The sequence below is a fragment of the Oratosquilla oratoria genome, chromosome 24, assembly GCF_046742065.1.
Source record: "Oratosquilla oratoria isolate Oo_2021 chromosome 24, ASM4674206v1, whole genome shotgun sequence".
NCBI classification, from domain to species: domain Eukaryota; kingdom Metazoa; phylum Arthropoda; class Malacostraca; order Stomatopoda; family Squillidae; genus Oratosquilla; species Oratosquilla oratoria.
This window is the reverse complement of record NC_134800.1, coordinates 2,861,216-2,884,229: the sequence shown is the minus strand read 5'-3', so window position 1 is coordinate 2,884,229 and position 23,014 is coordinate 2,861,216. Positions and strand designations below refer to the sequence as shown.

At 43.6% G+C, this 23,014-nt stretch overlaps 2 protein-coding genes across 15 annotated transcripts in view; one reads left to right on the top strand and one right to left on the bottom strand.

Moving 5' to 3' along the window:
• Positions 1-21,440, bottom strand: part of l(2)k01209 (uridine-cytidine kinase-like lethal (2) k01209) — a 40,925-nt gene extending 19,485 nt beyond the window's left edge. For 2 of the 14 annotated variants that reach the window (XM_076207479.1, XM_076207485.1), the window contains exon 1: positions 21,418-21,440. In XM_076207479.1, the coding sequence (XP_076063594.1) occupies positions 21,418-21,425 (8 nt within the window). In that variant the 5' untranslated portion in view covers positions 21,426-21,440. Of the gene's footprint in view, positions 1-256; positions 278-9,429; positions 9,463-15,226; positions 15,560-15,588; positions 15,738-21,417 lie in introns of those variants that run through there. The other 12 variants (XM_076207473.1, XM_076207480.1, XM_076207471.1 and 9 more) reach the window with 11 other exon arrangements.
• tilB (touch insensitive larva B) overlaps positions 15,913-23,014 on the top strand; it is a 20,190-nt gene continuing 13,088 nt past the window's right edge. The window contains exons 1-4 of the mRNA XM_076207487.1: positions 15,913-15,958; positions 19,073-19,240; positions 20,522-20,696; positions 21,795-21,973. Coding sequence (XP_076063602.1) covers positions 15,949-15,958; positions 19,073-19,240; positions 20,522-20,696; positions 21,795-21,973 — 532 coding nt within the window. The 5' untranslated portion in view covers positions 15,913-15,948. The remainder of the gene's footprint in view (positions 15,959-19,072; positions 19,241-20,521; positions 20,697-21,794; positions 21,974-23,014) is intronic.

Sequence of the window (23,014 nt, the reverse complement as noted above, 5' to 3'; positions counted from 1 at the left end):
TGACCTTCACTATCACTCCGCCCAATATTCCATTGTTAATCAGCCTTGTTCTTAACCTCAAATACAATTCCATTGTTAATCAGCCTGGTTCTTAACCTCAAATGCTTTATTTTCTTTTTTCCATGATTGGTTTGTATGCTCTTCCTTCTTGATGTGGGAGACAAAGATCTATCATGAATTTTTAAAGCAAAGTACATTTCATGAAAATTCAGAATATTCTTTTAATATTCTGAAGTTTCATGAAATTTGAACTAACCATGAAATCTCGTTCACTTTCGACAGAACTGACGAACTGGAGATACCATCTAGGGCAGTTTCATTGTAATGCTACACACACATACTTCTTCCTCTTCCTCCTCCTCCTCCTCCTTCTCTCCTCGCACCGCCAAAATCGCGACGACTTCTGACACTGGCAGAAGATTTCCAAGCGTTTCTGTACACAGCAGCTCAGTCATTTCTTCTTTTCGAAACCAAGTCTGAACGGTTCGAGCATCGGGGTCCTCCTCCTGCCCGCGATCACCCTCCTGCCAGGAAGCCCTGCTTCTGCATACCACAGAAGAGGATCCACCACTCTCATCTGGATCGGGTAGATCGATAGAGCGGCTGTGCCATAACGGCGGAAGTGGTGGCAACGGTGGTGGTGAGAAAGAGGAGAGAAGAGAGAGAGAGAGAGAGAGAGAGAGAGAGAGAGAGAGAGAGAGAAAAACAGGACGAAAGACGGGACAGAAAGAGAGACGAGACAAGACAGGACAGGGCAGAGAGAGAAAGACGGGACAGAAAGAGAGACAAGACAAGACAGGACAGGGCAGGGCAGAAAGATAAAGACGGGACAGAGAGAGAGACAAGACAGGACAGGACAGGACAGAAAGATAAAGACGGGACAGAGAGAGAGACAAGACAGGACAGGACAGGACAGAAAGAGAGGCAAGAGAGACAAGACAGGACAGAAAGAGAGACAAGACAGGACAGGACAGGACAGAAAGAGAGGCAAGAGAGACAAGACAGGACAGAAAGAGAGACAGGACAGGACAGGACAGAAAGAGAGACAGGACAGAGAGACAGGACAGGACAGAAAGAGACAGGACATGACAGAGAGACAAGACAGGACAGGACAGGACAGGACTGAGAGAGAGAGAGAGAGAGAGAGAGAGAGAGAGAGAGAGAGAGAGAGAGAGAGAGAGAGAGAGAGAGAGAGAGAGAGATGCAGCTTCCAGGTCCTGCAACCCGATCAAGGACGACGGTTTGGGAAGGAGGTCGAGGATGCAACAAACTCATTCAGTCGCAACTCCGGCATATTAGACGACGCTGATGGAGCCTGCCTGCCTCTCTCTCTCTCTCTCTCTCTCTCTCTCTCTCTCTCTCTCTCTCTCTCTCTCTCTCTCTCTCTCTCTCTCTCTCTCTCTCCTCGGACCCCGCAGTCTCTTTGGGTCGTTCCACACGGACCGACTTTTCGCCGTGCGCCGTCCACGACACGACGTCGTGCTCTCAAATAACCATAGGTGTCTATGGACACTTTCACGCGTGGTCGTGCCGTGTGAAAGCGTCCACATTCAGACACCCATGGTTATTTGAGAGCACGACGTCGTGTCGTGGACGGCGCACGGCGAAAAGTCGGTCCGTATGAAATGAGCCTACCTATTCCACTCACTCGGACACCCTCCTCTTTCTTCCCTGCCCAGGCATGTTTTCCTATCGTGTGAGATTCACCACGGTCTTGGATCACGTGTTGGGCTCGTGCGCGACAGCTCTTATGCTCCTGGATGCGAGGTTCACAGTTTAAACAGTTTCCAAGTCCTGAGCGGACTGCTGAGTTTGCAGTCCAAGAGACTACCACCGCCACACAGTTAAGAGTGCTTTCGCTGTGTATTGCAATAATAATTAATAGCTCGAGAAGTCTCGTCCAGAATAATTCTCGCCCGACTTGACGTCACAACTTCGACGCCACCAAAGTTGTGACGTCAAGTCGACCAGACAGGCAGCGGCGGCGGCTGGAGCGAAGGGGAAGGAGGAATAGGATGAGATAGACGACCAGGAGGAGGAAGAGATGGAGGAGGAGGAGAAAGAAGTAGACGAACAGGAGGAGGGAGAGGTAGGCGAAGAGAAAGACATGAGGCAGACGAGGAGGAAGAGGAAAAGTTAGACAAGGAGGAGGAAGAGGAAAAGTTAGACAAGGAGGAGGAAGAGGAAAAGTTAGACAAGGAGGAGGAAGAGGAAAAGTTAGACAAGGAGGAGGAAGAGGAAAAGTTAGACAAGGAGGAGGAAGAGGAAAAGTTAGACAAGGAGGAGGAAGAGGAAAAGTTAGACAAGGAGGAGGAGGAGGTAGTTGAGGAGGAGAAAGAGGATGAAAATGTACAAGAAGGGAGATAGGCAAGGCGCTAGACGATGATGTATTTGTGAATTGGTCTCCCCAAATGGACTGGCGCGCCGTTGCCGTGGAATAGGTTAAGCCCATGGCGTTGGTAGTAGGCTGAGCAGAAAGCGCAGCGATTCCTAAGCAATAAGAACACGATGATCGGAGGAAATCCTAATCTGGAGCGGGATCTCTTGTAAACATGAGAAAAAGAGAGGGGGAGGGGAGAGATCGGGGAGGGGGAGAGGGGAGAGAGGAGAGGGATAGTGAATGAAAGGATGAGGGAGGGAGGGAGTGTAAGAGAGGAGAGGAGGAGGAGGGACAGAGTGAAAGAAAGGAGGGGGAGAGAGAGAAGATACAGGGAGTAATAATAATAATAATAATAATAATAATAATTAATAATTAATAATCAATTAATAATAATAATCATCATCATTAATTAAAATTAAAATAAAAAAGGGGAGATCGGATAGCGTTTCTGAAGTGATTTCTGAAGGAAGGAGTAGAGGTGGGAGAGGGGGCAGAGATCCAAAGCCGAGCGGGCGATGTAGGAAGACCTTGGTAATGGACCAACAGCCAAAGCTTATGAGCTGCTGTTGACCCGATGGCACGATGGTGGCTGCCACTGGGTATGTTTACCTTCCCCCACCCACCCACTCCCTCCACTGGGGGGAGGGGGGTTGCGTTATCATTGCTGTGGCCGTAGATGGGTTAATACCCTTACGGACCCGAGACACGCACAATTTCCGCGACAGGAGATTCGACTCGAGTAAAAGAATGTTGATCATTTTTACACATCTACTGTCCCTCTTAAATAAATAAATAGAAAAACACATTTGAATATTACGTTTACATCGCCTTCGTGTTTCCCCGATTGTTGTAAAATAGACTAACTGGGTCGGAACAAAATTCTTAGGGACCTCATCCCTGTCCAAGGCCTTCATAAAGAATGGTTTTTGTCGATCTAACAATATTTTGCCTTAGTCAAATTTCGAAAGTGTTAAAACAGTTCCACCCTTGAAGACAAAAACATAATGATAATAATAATAATAATAATAATAATAATGACTATCATTATAATATTAATCATAATGACAATAATAATAATGAAAATTATGACAAAACATTAATAACAATAACGACAACAAAAATAAAATTGAAAACCAAACTAAATTAGATAAAAAATCTTCTGGTAAATTCCACAATCATTTATTCAATGCGACTGATTAATTATTCAGGGTATGGCACAAGGCCCCGGGGCCCCTGACCGAGCATAACAACAACTTTATTGGGGGCGACTTGCGTGCATTGTTGAACGCGATAAGCGATAGCCACTGACGAGAGTGCGCAGTTGCCAAATCTGTGTTCATCAGCACTTCGGAACAGCGGCATCGTAGCATCCCTTGTGAAGGCTGTGTACTTATGATGTACATACACGAAAGCGCTCCGCTTCGTTGATCTTCCCTGGTGGTTACTCCTACACACACACACACACACACACACACACACACACACACACAAACACACACACACATGTATACATGTACATACACATATACGAGGGAGGTTGATAAAGAAGACACAGGTCTTGTCCTATATCCATTCCTGACAAGATTACCACTGAGCTTCTTCGGAGGACGAAATTGTTCAGGAATAAACTCCGACGAAGTCCCTTTATCCATCTTGATTTCCCATTATGTATCAGCATATATATATATATATATATATATATATATATACATATATATATATATTTATATCTTTATATATATATTTTATATCTATATATATATATATTTATATTTATATATATATTATATATATATATATATATATATATATATATATTTAATTTTGGCTTAGGTTCGACGATTCCATTCAGCCTGGGAGACTCCGCCGCCAAGGAACAGCTATGAGGACGACCGACCGTAATCCAAACTTGGGGTTCTCGTTGTACACCAGACCAGTGCCGCCACTATCCATATCCTTGTGGACAAATCCCTTGCGTCGACCTTTTGGGTTCGCAAGTGAGCTCGCAAGTTCTTAGTTGTTACTCGTAGGCGCTCGTAGTTACTCGTAGGCGCTCGTAGTTACTCGTAGGCGCTCGTAGTTACTCGTAGGCGCTCGTAGTTACTCGTAGTTACTCGTAGGCACTAGTAGTTACTCGTGTCCATACGTAGGTGCTCGTGCACACTCGTAGGCGCTCAAAGTCCACTCGTAGGCACTCGTAAGCACTAAAGTCCCACTCGTAGGTACTCGTAGCCACGCTCACTTGTCTGATGCGAGCAACTCGCCTCTCAATCTCTCCAGTGTCGCACTCGACGAGACACTTGCCACGCAAAAGGTTCTTCGCAAAAATTCTTTTGTAAAAAAGGACTTGGTTGCATTCCCAGTGACTGCCACTTGCCCAAGCTATCCAAGGGCGTAGTGCACATTATCCTTTCTATTGGGGATCTCTTTCTCTCCCTCTCTCTAAAAATCGGAACATGACATTCCTATTATTAGTTCCTTGGACACCATTGATACTTTTATTCATATATTTATTTAATTATTTTTTACAAAGGCAAGTTTCTTTCCTCTTATCCTTCCCTTGTCGCCCGACGCATCAAAATCGGCCTTCGTCCGGGGCCAAGCATCGAACTGGGGGAATCGCAGTGTCTCCACCAATCACCTTTCTCTGTGCACGTGACGTCAGGACGCGCCCCCTTCTCCCATTGGCTGGCCCCTTAACGAGCACAGCATCACAAGGACCATGTTAATGTACAACCGCACACAAGGAACGCCCATTATCCAATAAACACGAGAAAGAAATATTCGACAATATAGAGAAGCATTGCTCCCACCCAACCCTACTATGGTATGGTATATCAACTTGTATTTAACGCTCCCCACAAAAAGTTTGGTGGCACCCTTACGGACCAGAGGCACGTAACATTCTTTTATGCCCGGAGACACGTCTCCACAAAATATATGAAACAAATAATAATAATAATAATAATAATAATAATAATAATAATAATAATAAATAAAAGCAAATCATATAATAAATTACTACTAATAACAATAATAATAAATAATATCTACTCTCCCTCCTTGACCAAAACCTCTATATTATAGACTCTTCGGCCTCTTCAGTGCCCTATGGTCCCTCGAGGCTAGAAGCGCTGGATATTCCCTGCATTGACCTCACCACCACCCCCGTCTTCAAGATCTTCACCTCCGTGCAGCCCCGAGGTGCTGACACTCGATCCCCGGATCGGCTACAAGTTCTACATCACCATCGACTGCGTCCCTCCCCACATATGCACACCAGGAGAGCCGACAACCGGCGACGGATCCCTTTCTAGTACCACTAAACGTCCCTCACCATGGCATCCACACAACGTTTCTACCCAGAGAGATCTACGGGCGGGTACGGAGATCGTTGGCGGCTTCTGCGGGGCGGCGGGTTTCCGGGCAACACGTATTGCGTATCCAAGAATCGCCCTAACCTTCCGTTCTTGGGGGGAGACAATCAAGAGGAGAGAGTGTGTTTGGGAGCGAGGAAATGAGGAACGGGGAAGAGGGGGGGGGAAACGAAAGGCAGAACTGGGGGGAAGGGTGAGATTAGGGGGAAGGGCGAGATTAGGGGGGAAGGGTGAGATTAGGGGGTTAGGTGAGAGTAGGGGTAAGGGTGATATTAGGAAGGGTGAGAGTAGGGGTAAGGGTGAGATTAGGGGGAAGGGTGATATTAGGAATGGTGAGATTAGGGGGAAGGGTGGTATTAGGGAGGGTGAGAGTAGGGGTAAGGGTGATATTAGGGGGAAGGGTGATATTAGGAAGGGTGAGAGTAGGGGTAAGGGTGAGATTAGGGGGAAGGGTGATATTAGGAATGGTGAGATTAGGGGGAAGGGTGATATTAGGGAGGAAAGGTGAGATTAGGAAGATTAAGAGTAGGGGGAAGAGCGAGAGTAGAAAGGGTGAGAGTAGAGGAAGGGTGAGAGTAAAGGGTGAGAGTAGAGGAACAAGGGCGAGAAATGAGGGGAGGTCGAGAGTGACGAGGGGAAGGGTGAGAGTGGAGAGGAAGAAGGGCGAGGGTGGACAGACTAGCGAGGTCTTGCATCACCAGAGGACTAAATTTCATCATCTGAACTCTGAAGTTTGCTACATAAACAAGAAATATCTTTATACTGTATCTCTTACACAGCCTCGTCACAATCCAAGCTACTCTATCTGATAAAACACTGAAGGATTCTCCATTAAGGATCTTATTCCACAGAATATTTCCTTTTCCTCCCTTCTGACTTCACTCCGTTCCACGATATCCAAGTTAATAATCTCCATTTTCTCCATGAAACTCTTCAGCTCGCGACTTTCTGATAGGGTTCTTGCATAGTCTCGCCTTCTCTAGGTCGTTCCATGTCCAAGAATGTGATATACTTGAATGGTGCTTACATTCAGTCACGCGTGTAAGCACAAGAGACCATAGGGTCGGGAAGATGGGGTCAAAATCTCATCCTTGCTTTTTTTTTTTTTTTTTGTAAAACATCGTACATCCTTGGTACCAATCAATTCATCATATTCTGCGGAGCCCTATCTATTGGTTCACCACGGTCTTGGATCACGTGTTGGGCTCGTGATCGACAGCTATTACCCTCTCGGATGAGAGCTCAGACGTCATATATGACCCGATCTATGGGTAATGTTGTGACCTTACACGAGAGTTGGAATAACGACTCCTTGCGCAGTGATACTGAAATTATTTCAACCCTAGGCGGGAATCGAACTCGGACCGCTGGAGTGGCGGTTGCGAACATTACCACTGCGCCGTCGATCCATACTGTCTTTACGACGGTACCCCACGTACGAGGAACTTCCCTGCTGGCTACCTGGAACGTGCCAGTCAGTCCTCTTACTGCGCGCGGGAACTGAATCGTTCTTACAAGACTTGTTTGACGTGCGTGACCCGACAGAGATGATCATCTTCTCGACTGACACAGCTCTTGAAGTCATTAAGACACTCAAGCCGACCCGCCAACATCAAGATGTAAGCTCCAGGGTCTCCTTCATATCACACACACACACACACACACACACACACACACACACACACACACACACACACACACACAATGAGATATGAAGACGGGACACCACGAGCATAGCTCTCCTTCCCGTAAAATACAACTAGGTAAATACACACACACACAGCTCTCATCTGGGAGGGTAGTAACTGTCGATCACGAGTCCATTGGACTCGTGATCCAAGATCATGGTGAATTACACACACACACACAATGTATATATACACATACACACGTGGCGCAGTGATAGCGTTCGCGGCCTCCAGTACGGAGGTCCGGGTTCGAATCCGGCCCAGGGCTGAAATAATTTCAGGATCGCTGCGTTACGAGTCGTTACTCCAACTGTCGTGGAAGGGGAGTTTTGCGCGTGCGTGTGTGTGTGTGCGTGTGTGCGCGTGTGTGTGTGCGTGTGCGCGCGCGCGCGTGTAAGGTCACAGCATTACCCACAGACCGGTCATACATGAGCTCTGAGCTCTCATCCGAGAGGGTAATGGCTGTCGATCACTGGTCCAACACGTGATCCAAGACCATGGTGAGTCACTCACTCATTCTCACACACACACACACACACACACACACACACACACACACACACACGCACGCACACACACACACACACACACACGCACACACACACACACACACACACACGTGGACGTGGATAAAGCAAGGCACAAGTCTTGTTTCAACTTTATTTCCAACTAGTTTCGCACAAGGGGCTTCTTGAGAGGAGGAAACCTCTGAAGAAGCCCTTCCTACGTACATAGGCAGAAATAAACTTAAAAACAAGACTTGTCTCCCTTCATCCACCTCAGTTTCCTTACCACAATTCAACATATACATACACACACACACACACACACACACACACACACACACGACTCAATGGCGCAGTGGTAGCGTTCTCGGCCGCCACTATGGCGGTCCGGGTTCGAATCTCGCCCAGGGCTGAAATAATTTCAGTATTGCTGCGCTGAGAGTCTTTACTATAACTCTCGTGGGCGGGAAGTTGGGTGTATGTGTGTGTGCAAGGTCATAGCACTACACATAGATTAGTCATACATGAGCTCTGAGCTCTCTTCAGGGAGGGAAATAGCTGTCGATCACGAGTCCAACAAATGACCATGGTGAATTACACACACACACACACACACACACACACACACACACACACACACACACGGATTGGTAGAGCACTGGCCTCACAAGCCAGAGAACCGGGGTTCGATTCCCCGGCCGGGCGGAGATAAGTTGGGTTTGTCTCCTTTCACGTGTAACCCCTGTTCACCTAGCAGTGAGTAGGTACGGGACGTTAGTCAAGGAGTTGTGACCTTGCTGTCCCGGTGTGTGGTGTGTGAGTGGTCTCAGACCTACCCATAGATCGGCAAATAATGAGCTCTGAGCTCACTGCCGTAGGGTGGTGTCTGGCTGTCTCGACAGAGACTGCAGCAGATCCGAGGTGAAAGGCGCGCACACACACACACACACACACACACACACGCACACACACACACGCACACACACACACAAAAGTTATTCCAAAACTAGGTATGACAGCTGGAGATAAAGTGGGACCCCATGAGATCCCAGTCCCATATAGTACAATTAGACACACACACATACACACGTGAAAATCGGCAACCCCTCTCTTCCTACCACTTCCAGCCAGTGACGTAAAATCAGTCCCACACTCACACATTACAGACTACAGTCAAAAGTGTCTTCCCAGAGAGATTATTTGTAGCCTAAGGGCTAGCGTGAGGAGCTGTGGGCTTTCCTTACAGTGAAACTCATGGCAACAATTATATTATTATTATCATTATTATTACTATTATTATTATTACACACACACACACATATACAGTGCATTGTACATAAACACACATGCGTGTGTACACGTAATTTTCTTCCTACTTCGTTATTCTATCGCAAATCTTACATCAAGGCAAAAGCAACACCAGAGACATGATCCCTGTTCTTTCTACCACTATACTGTATACAACCGTAGTCACCTACTGAATGCTCTCCTGTACCTCGCCATCTGGAGTCCTGTAATATACATATTCTACTCTAAAACATTTTAACAGTCCGACACATTATTCAAATAGACAAAAAGAGATAAAAATCTTATGGACTAATTTTAAAATTAAATGGCTAACACCCACACAAAATTGTCATATTGCCTTCAGGATTTGTCCTCGCAAATCTGAGCGGGTTACGAAATGTTTGGCATGCCAACATGCTATGGCCTTGTACACATCACACACCCCATTCCTGTATGGCAATTGTTTGGTATTATAGAATACGTGAAAGATGAATCTTTAAAATTTCCCTCTCAAATGTGTCCTTAAGCCTGTGTCATTACACTAAATCATAATGCAACATCCTGATAATTCTTTCTAAATCTATATAATCAAGCTAAATCAAAGATCAACCTACTTTCATAGCAACTGTTATATTTCCCACAACATAATATGGGTAACTAATAATACCTACTTATGTATTTCACTGTAGAACATTCTGAAATCAACCTAAAACAAACTTTAAAGGATTTAGTGATCATTGCCATAGATTTAACCTTAAAACAAAATATAAATCCACTCTGTTTCTTCAGCCAAAAACTTCTAAATAGAAAATATCAATAACTATCATAATAATAAAAAAGTAATTATCAACAATAATGGTACTGTTAATATTAATAATAAAATTTAAATAAATCCGAGTAATAATATAAGCGAATTGAACCCTTACCCGATTTAAGAGTATGGGTTATCGACGGATAAATCTCATGCAGTTATTTGAGAGCACCCTCTCTCTGGAGTGGGCCCAAAATCTTTCTCCATTAAATTCAACAGTACCTCCTCCTCCCTCTCACATAAGGAGAGATGTTAATCAGAGACCCTTCCTCTTCTACTACTCCAAGCTGGTGACAAAGTCCCACACTAATAAAGTTACCACTCCAAAGTGATACATTCCTTGTACATACATATACCAAGAGCTTTTTCCCTCTTACAAGGGAAGCAGCCAAAATCAAAAGGTATAAATCCACTCCCACCCATTTCATCCCCACATACTCCACTCCCATTCACCACCCCTCTCTCCCTCTTTTCTTGGCTCCTCCTGGATGACAGGTCATCCCTGCATCTCCCCAACTGCCCTGGATCAGCATAAATGGAGCAAGACGCAGCACATCCACATATTCATTATGCTACCAATAATTCCTGAGAAAACACCTTATTTAACATGGCAGCGGATGATAAACCCTGGGGACTGCTCAGTCCGACAGTCTAGGGAATGACAACTCAATGACCCAATGGTAAACATGCAACTTATGCAGATGATAACCCAAAGAGAGTGGACTTGTGATTCATCAGAGTACTAGACTGACTCACTGAAATGTCTTTTACCCATAGGAAAAGGTGACCGTGAAGCACTTGGAATTTAATTTGAAAGGTGGGGTACTAACGCTGAAGAATTACTTACATGGGTATGGCCACCTCACTACAGGAGCTGACAATGGCCTCCCTGATATTTCTAGAAACAAACTTGGCTGTTGACTGCACTTTATTAGTGTAGGGGATTCTTTATCTCCTTAGCTCATAACAATACTATGAAGGGCCGTCATTGGATGTCACGTTTCCTTACGTAAAAGGGTGGAAAAAATTGTTGAAGTTGATGTATGGATCTCCTGGGTCAGGCCTAATGGCCTTGAAAATAGATGGCTGGATGATTATTCTCTCTGATGTCTATCTTGAAGGTTCAACACATGCAGGTAACTGTCACCGTTCCCTGAATATTTCATAACAATTACCAGTGCTATATCTGCATATTTTCATTTTATCTATATTTTTTCTATTCCCTTTGCATCTACCAGGCAACTCATGGTTGAAGGGCTCCCCCTCTTCCCACTGCCTGGGTCAAAAACAATGCAGCAAGACATAGCATCTCCAGTGCAAGGCCCAACAGCTGAAGCTGGTTTACCCCCACTGATTCACTGACATGGCAACCTTCCCTCACTGTCCACTCATGAGTAATAAGAGAAATCTCTTTGGGTCATGTCTATTTATCATCCACCCACAACCACCCTCCACTCTCAACTATCTCTTGCCCTCTCCGTTCCCTGCTCAACAGACATTTCCCTCCATGAGGAGGAGAGCAGCTACTGATTGTCCGCTTTCCAACGGTGAAAAAGTGGTTGAAAGAGATTTTATGTTTGGTCTGAAGACCATGCATCACCACTCTTGAGCTGCACCTCTGTTTTCCATCCTACTTCAATTTCTACATAACTGGAGGGAGGGAAAAAAAAAAAAAAAAAAAAAAATGCAACCACAATATACCTATATTATGATATGGACTATCGCCTCCTGCCAAGACAAGCATCAATTCATGAACATTTTGCTTTCATAACAGTCAATTCTCAACCTTCATTGCAATACACCACTTTATGCTATGAGGGAAGCTGCAGCAAAGGTGGCTACACACCACAACAGTATTCTAAAAAGCATGAAGCTCAAATGACATGCATTTAACTTTTTTCTTTTTACACCTGCAATAAGCATTTTAAATATGATTCTGCTGCTAAAGAGGTAAATACAAACTAAATACACTCTGAATTAATTTATAAAGGGTTCAAGAATTATCTCTGTTACTGTTAATGATACAAATAAATTATACATTCCCTGGTAAACAGAATTTTGTTTAAGCATGTTGAATCTAGAAAAATTCAGTAAAAATAATGAATACAAAAATGAATAAATAAATGATGATAACAATCATAATAACAATAATAAAATGCCCTATTATATACATGTAGTTGATATTTTGAGTTAACGCATTTCTGTTTCATCACAACTGTAAACGCATTCATACAAATCTCCCCGTCAGTGCTGATTTTTAAAAGATATACATAAAACAGGTGTGCTGAGTCACTTTTGTCTTTATACGTCATCTTTATGAATACCAAACTTTGCAACAAAAATACAAATCCTTAGATGCCGAATTTGCAGTCAATTTAGGAATTTATATATTTTCTCTTTACACAGCAGAATGACTCATATAAACATGCTTTCAAAGATATAAACTTGCAAGGGCACAAAACTTCCAGACTGTATTAAATAAGAGCAGCATTCAGCAATTCACTGTGTATGTGTACAACCAAGTGTTAGCTTTTGTTTCAAGTGGAATCCGTATTCATCAATGAAATAACAGGATTTAGCACATAAAGCAATGCATTCAGGGAAACCAAGAAACATGCTTGAAAAAAAAAAATATTTTCAAAGTTGAATGAAAGAAATGGCTTTTATATCAAATTTTCTCAACTTCAGCTTGGTGGCAGTTGACACTACTAGCCGGATTTATTTTGTCTTGTCCCATTAGATTTTTCCGTTAAAAGAATCTCGATTTGTTATATGCCTTCAGTTATTTATACATTTTTCTTCTATGGTCTTTTAGGCTAATTTTAATGTGTTTGTCATCTTGAGTCATATATCAATTCAGTAATGACTTGAAATTATCATCTAATACTATAAATAAAATCTTGTATGATATAGATGATCAATTCCAGTGGGAAATACACAATTTTATTCATTGTTGGGGCAAGCTTTTGACCCATGTAGTTTACGTCAAGATTACATTAAGACAGCTGATCAGTCCTCCTGTTAAACAAAACTGTCTGCCAAAACAGTATCAATACAGAATATCATTACACTGCAAAGGTTAACATTTCAAAGCTATCCAGTATCTATATCAGATATAGACAAGTTTCTTGCCTTCAATACTTTAGTGACACCTCAAGAGACCAGACATATGGCATCAACTTACGACTGGAGACAATCTCCACTCCGAGAATTATGTTCACCTTTAACTCCTACTATGTCTTATTTTTTCTGCCCTCCTTAAATCTCTTTTATCACCTCCTTAAGTCCACCACTACAATTAATATCATGTACCAAAAAATTCTTTTAAAGAAATGGTTTAGACAGTACTGTATCTATTTATTTCCCTTGCTAATACAAACGCTTTTGGGCATTAACTTGTATAGGCTGCATTCTCAGCAAAATTCTGGAAATCTAGAAGCAACAAGAGCTTTTGAATTTCCAAAATTATCAAAATAATATTCAATCTAATTTCTAATACATTATTGCAAATAAAGCAACTGGAGCTTTCAAATAGTATAGAATTACTTAAAGAATTCTATATTTCCATATGTTCAAACAGCGATCATACTAAAAGAATGCACTTGTAAAAGACTACAGTATTCATCAGGTACTGGGCTACATTATTTGATAATTGCCGTTTAATTACACATTCCATTCCCAAACCCTGAGATCCACTTCCTCTATACTCTTGTGATTTGCATAATTCCAGTGAAAAGGAACAGACTGCCTATCAGTATCAAGTTAAAAAAAATAATAATAATAATAATTTAAAAAAAAAAAAAAATGTATCTGCTGCTTAATTATATTGGAAATCATTCATTTACTACCCCCCCCCAACTCCTTGCCTAAAGAAGTTTATGCAAGCATGCATTTCAAGTTCTGTATGTATTCGAGCATGTATTTGAAGTTTTGGATGGGGAAAAAACAAGTGAAACAAGTGTCATCCAGTATAAATGAACATTAGATTCACTCAAGTTAGCAAGAAAAATAAGGGGGGGGGGGGGAAATATGGTTATCACCCTAACCTAACTTAACCTTCGCTACACAAGTTCCCAAGTCATGGGCAGTCTTGACACTACCTAGAACAAACTTTACATCCTAACCCTTGTAGGCCTACTGTTAAGTTTTACTAACTAATGAAATAAAATAATCAATACTATCCTCAAAAATAGTCTATGGTTTTTCTGATCTCCAGAAATTAGTCAGTCTTGATTCTCATTTATGATCCACAAATAAATACATTCTTTATTAAGTGAGTATAAGACTAATCCAGTGTTTTAACTATGTGTATCCTTCATTTGAAAAGTCTGGGGTTATTATGAAATGGAAGAGACAATATGGATTGAAATTTAATTGGTCAATATAAAAAATAAAATAAAATAAAAATCTGATGTCCCATTCTAGCATTAGATGAACAAGTTGTGGACCCGGCTGAGTAAGTGGAGAAAACAAGTGAGCATCTCTTGCAGTAATATGAAACATGATTTCAGGATTCAATCTTTTTTCATCCAAAACAAAATCCTAAGATGTAAATTTTACTTCAAGTACTCTGAAGAATATTCAAAACTGCTCAAGATTTCTGAATATGCCTAAATATGGCACAAATGAACAGAAAAATATCATTCGTGCTACAGGACAAATAATTCTTTACCAATGACTGTATATCTTACAAACTTTATAAAATTATTCGATGAACGAGTAGTACAGTCGGTGACAATGTTTAAAAGATTCTTTACAAAATCACTGATGCAGCATTATTTTTAATCTTCTTAATTTCTCTTCCGATTATGTAGAGAAATAACTATATAATTGATTTAAATGGGCTTCATGTATTTACAGTGATTTTTACAGAATTTTGTATATCACAAATTTGACAACTTGAGTACAGAGGTAATTATTTTCATAAAAAAAATGAAAAACAAAGTCATGATGAAGACAATGATATAATTCTATATAACAGGTAACATGAGCAAAACAAATTTTATAGAAAAAAAAATAATCATTAATGAATTAGGAAAAAAATTACATTTTTCAAAGCACCTTTTTCTATGGAAACAAAACGGTAGGATACGAACAGAAAATAATTAAATACACGAAATGAGTATCGACAAAGAAAAAAAAATACCAGTATCACACATCAGTACTGAAGCTTTTACCTGTCCATGTTGACTCCGCCTTGAGTTAGGCGAAACGATGAACTACCAAAGAGAAAGGTGCAAAGACTCACAGCGAGTACGTCGAAGCGGTGCAAGGTGACCAACTACCACTTTTTGTCATCCTTCCTCCACAAAACGACAATTCGGAGTAGGACTCAAGTTCCTCTTGAAACTATGAATGTTTACACAGGCTGCCAATGCAGTGCAAGAGTTACGGACTCTAGCAGTAATTCATTTTACTAGGCCAGTTACTTCTAGGGCCATGACGTCCCATAACAACTAGCGATGTGAGAAAATCAATACATCAGTTGCTAAAGATGATCCTTTCACAACTAAATCTTGGCGATTCTATCTTTATGTACCTGTCTGAGCTGGCGGAGCTAGGAGGATCAACCTGAAATCTGCCTGACATACTTTTTTCGGCTCTCAGTTCTTCTTCACTTTATCCAGCAGGACGAACACACAGCGTCCGATTGCGTTCATACACTCATTTATGTACATAATAAAAAAAAATTGGTTGATATTAAATTGAGTACCAATTTCATGTGAAATGACTAATGGTAATGTAGAAATTAAATATGTTATCAATAATCTAGGGTTATAGTTATATATGACATTTGCAAAGTTTAAAATACGTAAAATGTCATAGAGACTGCTTTGCTACTAGACTGCGTCGTCATAGCGACGACAGTAAACGTTACAGATTATACGTCTGAAGGACGATGGGAATTTGTAAGTTAAATTTAAGCATTGTCTGCGGATTCAGGATTTGATTCTTATATTGTGTAATTTAAAAAGTATATTGATATTGCGTTTTGGCTATAGATACAATAAATTGCTTGCATGTTGGACGAATTCAGTAGGCTACAGCTGTGAGACAGCCAATGCATAATTAACTGCAGCACGCAATCGTTTAATATGTGCATTTCAAAACTGACCAATGCCATTTACGAAAATAAATCAGGAATAGAAAGGCAAATTATACGGAAACTCAAAAATATAATTCCATTCATATGACAACAGGATTCCGATGGCTTGTTTCAGAAGCGACACCGACTTCGTCTGCTAACTCAGCGGTAGCGAGTTCGGTCTCCGCTCAAGGCACCGCAAAGCATGTCACCACTATCTTGAACAAATTCTGTGTGTGTGTGTGTGTGTGTGTGTGTGTGTGTGTGTATTTACCTAGTTGTATTTTGCGGGAAGGGGAGCTATGCTCGTGGTGTCCCGCCATTGTATCTTGCAGTGTCTAGTTTGCTTTTAAACTCATGAATGGTTTTTGCGCATACTATTTCATTATCCAGTTTGTTCCAATTGTCCAAAACTCTATGTGGGAAACTGGTTTTTTTTTTCTCTTCTATAGCTATGTTTTTTATTTTCTTTCCATGTCCTCTTGTGTTCCTCTTGTCCCAGTTAAGTAAGTCCTCTCTATCAAGTATCTCTGTGCCTTTCATGATTCTGTAGATGGTCAGTAGGTCACCTCTCTCTCTTCTTTGCTCCAGTGTCGGTAACTCCAGTTTAGCCAATCTCTCCTCGTATGATAGGTTTGCAAGTGCAGGTGCCATTTTTGTAGCTGCTCTTTGGATTCTTTCTATTTTCTTTATATTCTTTTTGGTACTGGGGGACCATAATGTCGCCGCATACTCTAGTCTAGGCCTTATCAATGTAACCAATATTTTTTTTATCATGTCTTCGTCCAAGTATGTAAATGCCACTTTTATTGATCTTAGCAAGTTGTAAGTCTCCCCGACAATTTTGTTAATCTGTTTATCATAGGACAAGTCGTTCGTGATGATTACTCCCAAATCTTTTTCGGATCCTACTGCCTTGGTTCCAATTGTATATATTTCCTGATATTCTGTTTTTGCTTTTTCCCAATTCCATTATGCTACACTTCTTAGTATTAAAGTCCACTTCCCATTTCTGACTCCAGTTCCATACCCTATTCAGGTCTTCTTGCAGTGCTTCACAGTCCTTATCAGTTTCTACTTTCCTTAACAGTTTGGCGTCGTCAGCAAAGAAGCTCATGTAACAGTTCACGTCCTCATCCATGTCATTTATATAGATAGCAAACATTATTGGTGTGTGTGTGTGTGTGTGTGTGATTCACAATTCACCACCATGGCCTTGGATCACGTGTTGAACTCGTGATCGATAGTTATTGACCTCCCGGATGAGAGCTCAGAGCTCGTATGACCGATCTATGGGTAATACTGTGACCTTACACGCACACACACCCAACTCCCCGCCCACGAGAGTTGGAGTAACACCCCGCAGTGCAGCGATACTGAAATTATTTCAGCCCTGGGCGGGAGTCGAATCCAGACCACCGTAGAGGCACGCGAGAACTTTAACCACAGCGCCACGAGGTATGCTTCCGTGTATGTAGGATGTCGATCACGAGTTCACTGTGTGATCCACGACCTTGAACATTTAGAAAAGATTATCTAATAGACCTGAAAAATTATAAGGAATACATCACGTAGATTTGTTGTTGCACTTGTTACAACTGCTAAATATAGCATGAACGAATTTAGCATCTTAAACATATAGACCTGTACAATATAAAATCAGCATTACAGAACACAGGTAGTGGGAGAATCAGCAAAACATAGAATTATATAGTTTGTCTACATCTGTTAAGGAATGAGCACATACCTCTACTGTTCACAAATATCTTGAAATGTCGACAATCACACTCTCATATTTAATGTTTTGTTTGTACATCAGTACAACAAACTTAACGTTCTTTAGTAACTTAAATCACATTAAATTAACGTGGTGTAGTCTACTGGATATGATTGATCACATTCCCGTTTTTTCGTGTTATATTATTTTTTCTCCTTAGCCGAATAAATTTGTCTGATTTTAAGAGACAAAATGTAAAGATTGTCACCAAGGTTCTTAGAAGTTGACTAGTTCATTTCAAGCTTAACATAAAAATAACGTGCAGGCAGAAACCGACGGGACGCCATTGTCGTTATAACCAAAAGGTCGACGAAAAATATGAACGTGGCGAAATTATTTTCAATGAAATGATGTTTTCACTTCAATTAAAGCACTTGATAAAGAGACGAAATGTAAAAATTGTCACCAAGATTCTTAGAAGCTGACTAGCTCAATTCAAGCATAACATAAAAATGTTGTGCAGGCAGAAACCGACTTGACGTTATTGTCGTTACGTTGTGTTAGCCCGAACAGTCGACGAAAAATATGAACGTGGCGAAATTATTTTCAATGAAATGATGTTTTCACTTAAATAAATCACTTGTTAAAGAAAAATATAAAATAGAATAAAATTAGGTAGGTGTTCTCATGCACACATATTATGATTAAAAAAATCCGTATTACATATGAATGCACACAACATCGTGTGAAAACAATTTCAGTAAAAATAATTTGCGCCACGGTCATATTTTTCATGCATGATCAAGTGTGGCTCGCAGTTGTTATCCAACGTCATATGCTGAAACGTATGCTTACCAAGCGAGCTACGATAAATGAACAAAATAGCTCGTAATTTTAGCTTTTGACAAAACTTTTTAACAAACTACAAATTCTTATTCTACACACCATCTTTCTCTTCCAAACCCACGCTATTTTTTTTCCAATCACTCTCTTTTTTCCCGTTATAACAATAATATTAATATTATCAATAGTAATAAAAATGATAATGATAGTAATAATAATAATAATGATAATAATAATAATAATAATAATAATAATAATAATAATAATAATAATAATAATAATAATAATAATAATAATAATAATGTTAATAATTAATAACAATAATAATAATAACAATAACAACAATAATGATGTTCGCAAATACCCCCTCTCCTACAGTGACCCTCGATCAGTTGCGAAGGAGGGCCGAGCACAACGAGGGGGAGCTCTCCACCTTGGAGGAGGTGGCTCTCCACCAGCTGGGCCTCGAGGGCGTCGACCAGCTGCACAGGTGGTGCCCGAGGCTCAAGATCCTGCTGCTGCAAGGCAACCTGCTGGCGGACTTGGGTGAGTGTTCACATGTATGGATACACGCGTACACGCATGTACACACGCGCGCGCATACATGTATGCACATACGAGTGTCTCTTCCTGTATGTTACGAATATTTAATGTAGTGATATTTATTGCCTCAAGTGTATGTATGTATGTACACACACACACACACACACACACACACACACACACACACACACACACACACACACACACACCTCTCATGGCGCTGTGGTTAGAGCTCTGGCCTGCCACTACGGAGGTCCGGGTTCGACTCTCGCCCGGGGCTGAAATAATATCAGTATCGCAGCGCTGAGGGTGTTACTCCAACTCTCGTGGGCGGGGAGTTGGGGGTGTGTGTGTGTGCAAGGTCATAGCATTACCCATAGATCGGACCTACGAGCTCTGAGCTCTCTTCCAGGAGGGAAATAGCTGTCGATCACGAGTCCAACACGTGATCCAAAGACCAAGTGAATACACACACATTTACACTGTTGCTCACTGTATAGCTACCGGTCCGGCTGGCGCCAGGCGATTTAATTACTCAATTAAGGGAAGGAAGGCCCTTTTGGTCTATGCTGAGCTGACTGAAATAGCCCGGCGCCGCAACATTGCGTCTGAATGCTGACGCGTGACCCTGGGCCGGAGGGGTGTCATTAGAATAAGACTTGTGCAGTCAGTATAGGGACAGACAGACAGACAGACTGTCAGACGGGCGGGCGGACAGACAGACAGACAGACGGAGAGACAAGACGGACACACGTACGGGTACTTATTCAATTGGTTTTGACATTCTCTCTCTCTCTCTCTCTCTCTCTCTCTCTCTCTCTCTCTCTCTCTCTCTCTCTCTCTCTCGCACACACGCGCCTCATAGGGCAGAGATGACGGCTTCGGCCGCAGCTACTACTCAGCGCCTCCTAGCGTAGTAGGCTCCCCCATCTTTTGCATTCAGCTTTACCAAACCATAGGAAATCCTTTAAAGACGTCATCACACTGAGCTTTTTTCCTCCGACTGTGGGAGAGGGAGAGAGAGAGAGGGGGGAGAAGAGAGACAGAGAGAGAGAGAGGAAAATGATTTTTCCTCCATCATACTAAATGAAATTCTATGTAAATTGTTGAGAAAACCAAATAGTTCGCCATTAATGATTTGACGGCGGAAAACATGCTGGAGGTGGCCGGTACCGCCGATGAATCGGAGGTTTAAGGAAAATCATCCCAAGGGGAATAGACCGGTCCTGTAGAGGGCCATGAAGGCTGCTGACCCGTGATGTCTCTTTGCGCCGCTCTTTCCAGGACCCATCGGGCGCCTTCGCGAGCTGGAGTACCTCAACGTAGCGCTGAACAACCTGGAGTCTTTAGGCGACTTGGGTCGTTGTGAGGCGCTCAGGAAGGTCGACTTGACTGCCAACTTCGTCACCAATCTGACTTCCTTGGCCTCCCTGCAGGACCTCCCTAACCTCGAGGAAGTGTGAGCATCGACCTCGGACTCCGAAGGGGTGGAGTGGGACTTGGTGATGGGTAGTACTTAGGGTAGGAAGTCCGTGAGAGTGTTTACTTTCGAGTGGGACACGCGCACGCGCGCGCGCGCACACACACACACACACACACACACACACACACACACACACACACACACACACACACACACACACACACACACACACACACACACACACACACACACACACACACACACACACACACACACACACACACACACACACACACACACACAGTGGTTAGAGTTCCCGCCTGCCACTACGGCGGTCCGGGTTCGAATCCCACCCAGGGCTGAAATAATTTCAGTATCGCTTCGCTGCGGGTTGTTACTCCAACTCTCGTGGGCAGGGAGTTGGGGGAGTGTGCGTGTAAGGTCACAGCATTACCCATAGATCGGTCATACGAGCTCTGAGCTCTCTTCCGGGAGGTTAATAACTGTCGATCACGAGTCCAACACGTGATCCAAGACCATGGTGAATACACACACACACACACACACACACACACACACACACACACACACACACACACACACAGACCATGTTGGAACCTTACATGAAGTTGAAACTAGGTACAGTTCACTGGAGAGTAAGAAACAGGACCCCACGAGCGTTACTCTTTTCCTATATACTACAATTAGGTAAATACAAGTAGGTTAGCAGGAACGATGGAGTTTAGAGCCTTCTTACCTTGACATTCTTCGTGTAGAGATGGTTCGATCAGGTCTTCTCCGAGGAGACAAAACACAAACTCACTGATCCACTAACAGTGTTATTTATGGTACGCTGTTGACAGGATATACGTTTAGCGATGATGTATAAGTTTCTCCTCTGAGTGGTGACGATCTCCTACTGATCCACTAACAGTGTTACTTATGGAACGCTATTGGCAAAATATACGTTAAGGGGATGAATTTTCACTGATCCACTAACAGTGTTACTTATCGAACGCTATTGGCAAGATATACGTTAAGGATGAATTTCCACTGATCCACTAACAGTGTACTTATGGAACGCTATTGTCAAGATCCGCGTAACGTGAGTTGTTGTTCACCGTTTGCCGGCAGATACTTGACTGGGAACCCGTGCACTGATTACGAGGGCTACAGGGAATGGCTGGTGTGTGCCCTTCCCCAGATCACAACCCTCGACGGGAACCGCATCACCAAGGCCGAGCGCCTTCGGGCCCTGCAGAGGATGGACGCCGTGTCGCGGGCTGTCCACCGTGACCAGAAGGCGGCGATCGGTGAGTCCCGAAGGGCGCCAGCTGCTTCGATCTAGGACACTCCCTATGGAGGTAGACCAGAAGGTTTCTTGATGAGGATGTAGAACAAGAAATAATGTGCGTGGATGACAGAGTGAGTTGGAGGGGAGCGTACGCGACGAGCAGTCGGGTGCTAAGAATGAACTTAATCTAACCTAGCCGAACCTAACCTAGACTAGCCTAGCATAATCTAACCAAACCTAACCTAACCTAACCAAACCCCCGCCCCCGGACAGAAGCCCCCACCTCCCCAAGCCCGGACAGAAGCCCCCCACCTCCCCAAGCCCGGACAGAAGCCCCCCACCTCCCCAAGCCCGGACAGAAGCCCCCCACCTCCCCACCCACGGACAGAAGCCCCCACCTCCCCACCCCCGGACAGAAGCCCCCCACCTCCCCACGCCCGGACAGAAGCCCCCCACCTCCCCACCCACGGACAGACGCCCCCACCTCCCCACCCCCGGACAGAAGCCCTCCACCTCCCCACCCCCGGACAGAAGCCCCCACCTCCCTGCCCCCGGACAGAAGCCCCCCACCTCCCCACCCCCGGACAGAAGCCCCCCACCCCCGGACAGAAGCCCCCCACCTCCACACCCCCGGACAGAAGCCCCCACCTCCCCGCCCCCGAACAGAAGCTCCCACCCCCCGCCCCACGGACAGAAGCCCCTCACCCCACCCCCAGAAAGAAGCCCCCACCTCCCCACCCCCGGACAGAAGCCCCCCCACCTCCCCGCCCCCGGACGGAAGCCCCCCACCTCTACACCCCCGCCCCCGGACGGAAGCCCCCCAACTCTACACCCCCGCCCCCGGACAGAACCCCCCACCTCCCCACCCCCGGACAGTTGCCCCCCACCTCCCCACCCCCGGACAGAAGCCCCCCACCTCCCCACCCCCGGACAGAAGCTCCCCCACCTCCCCACCCCCGGAAAGAAGCTCCCCCACCTCCCCACCCCCGGACAGAAGCCCCCCCACCTCCCCACCCCCGGACAGAAGCTCCCACCTCCCTACCCCTGGACAGAAGCCCCC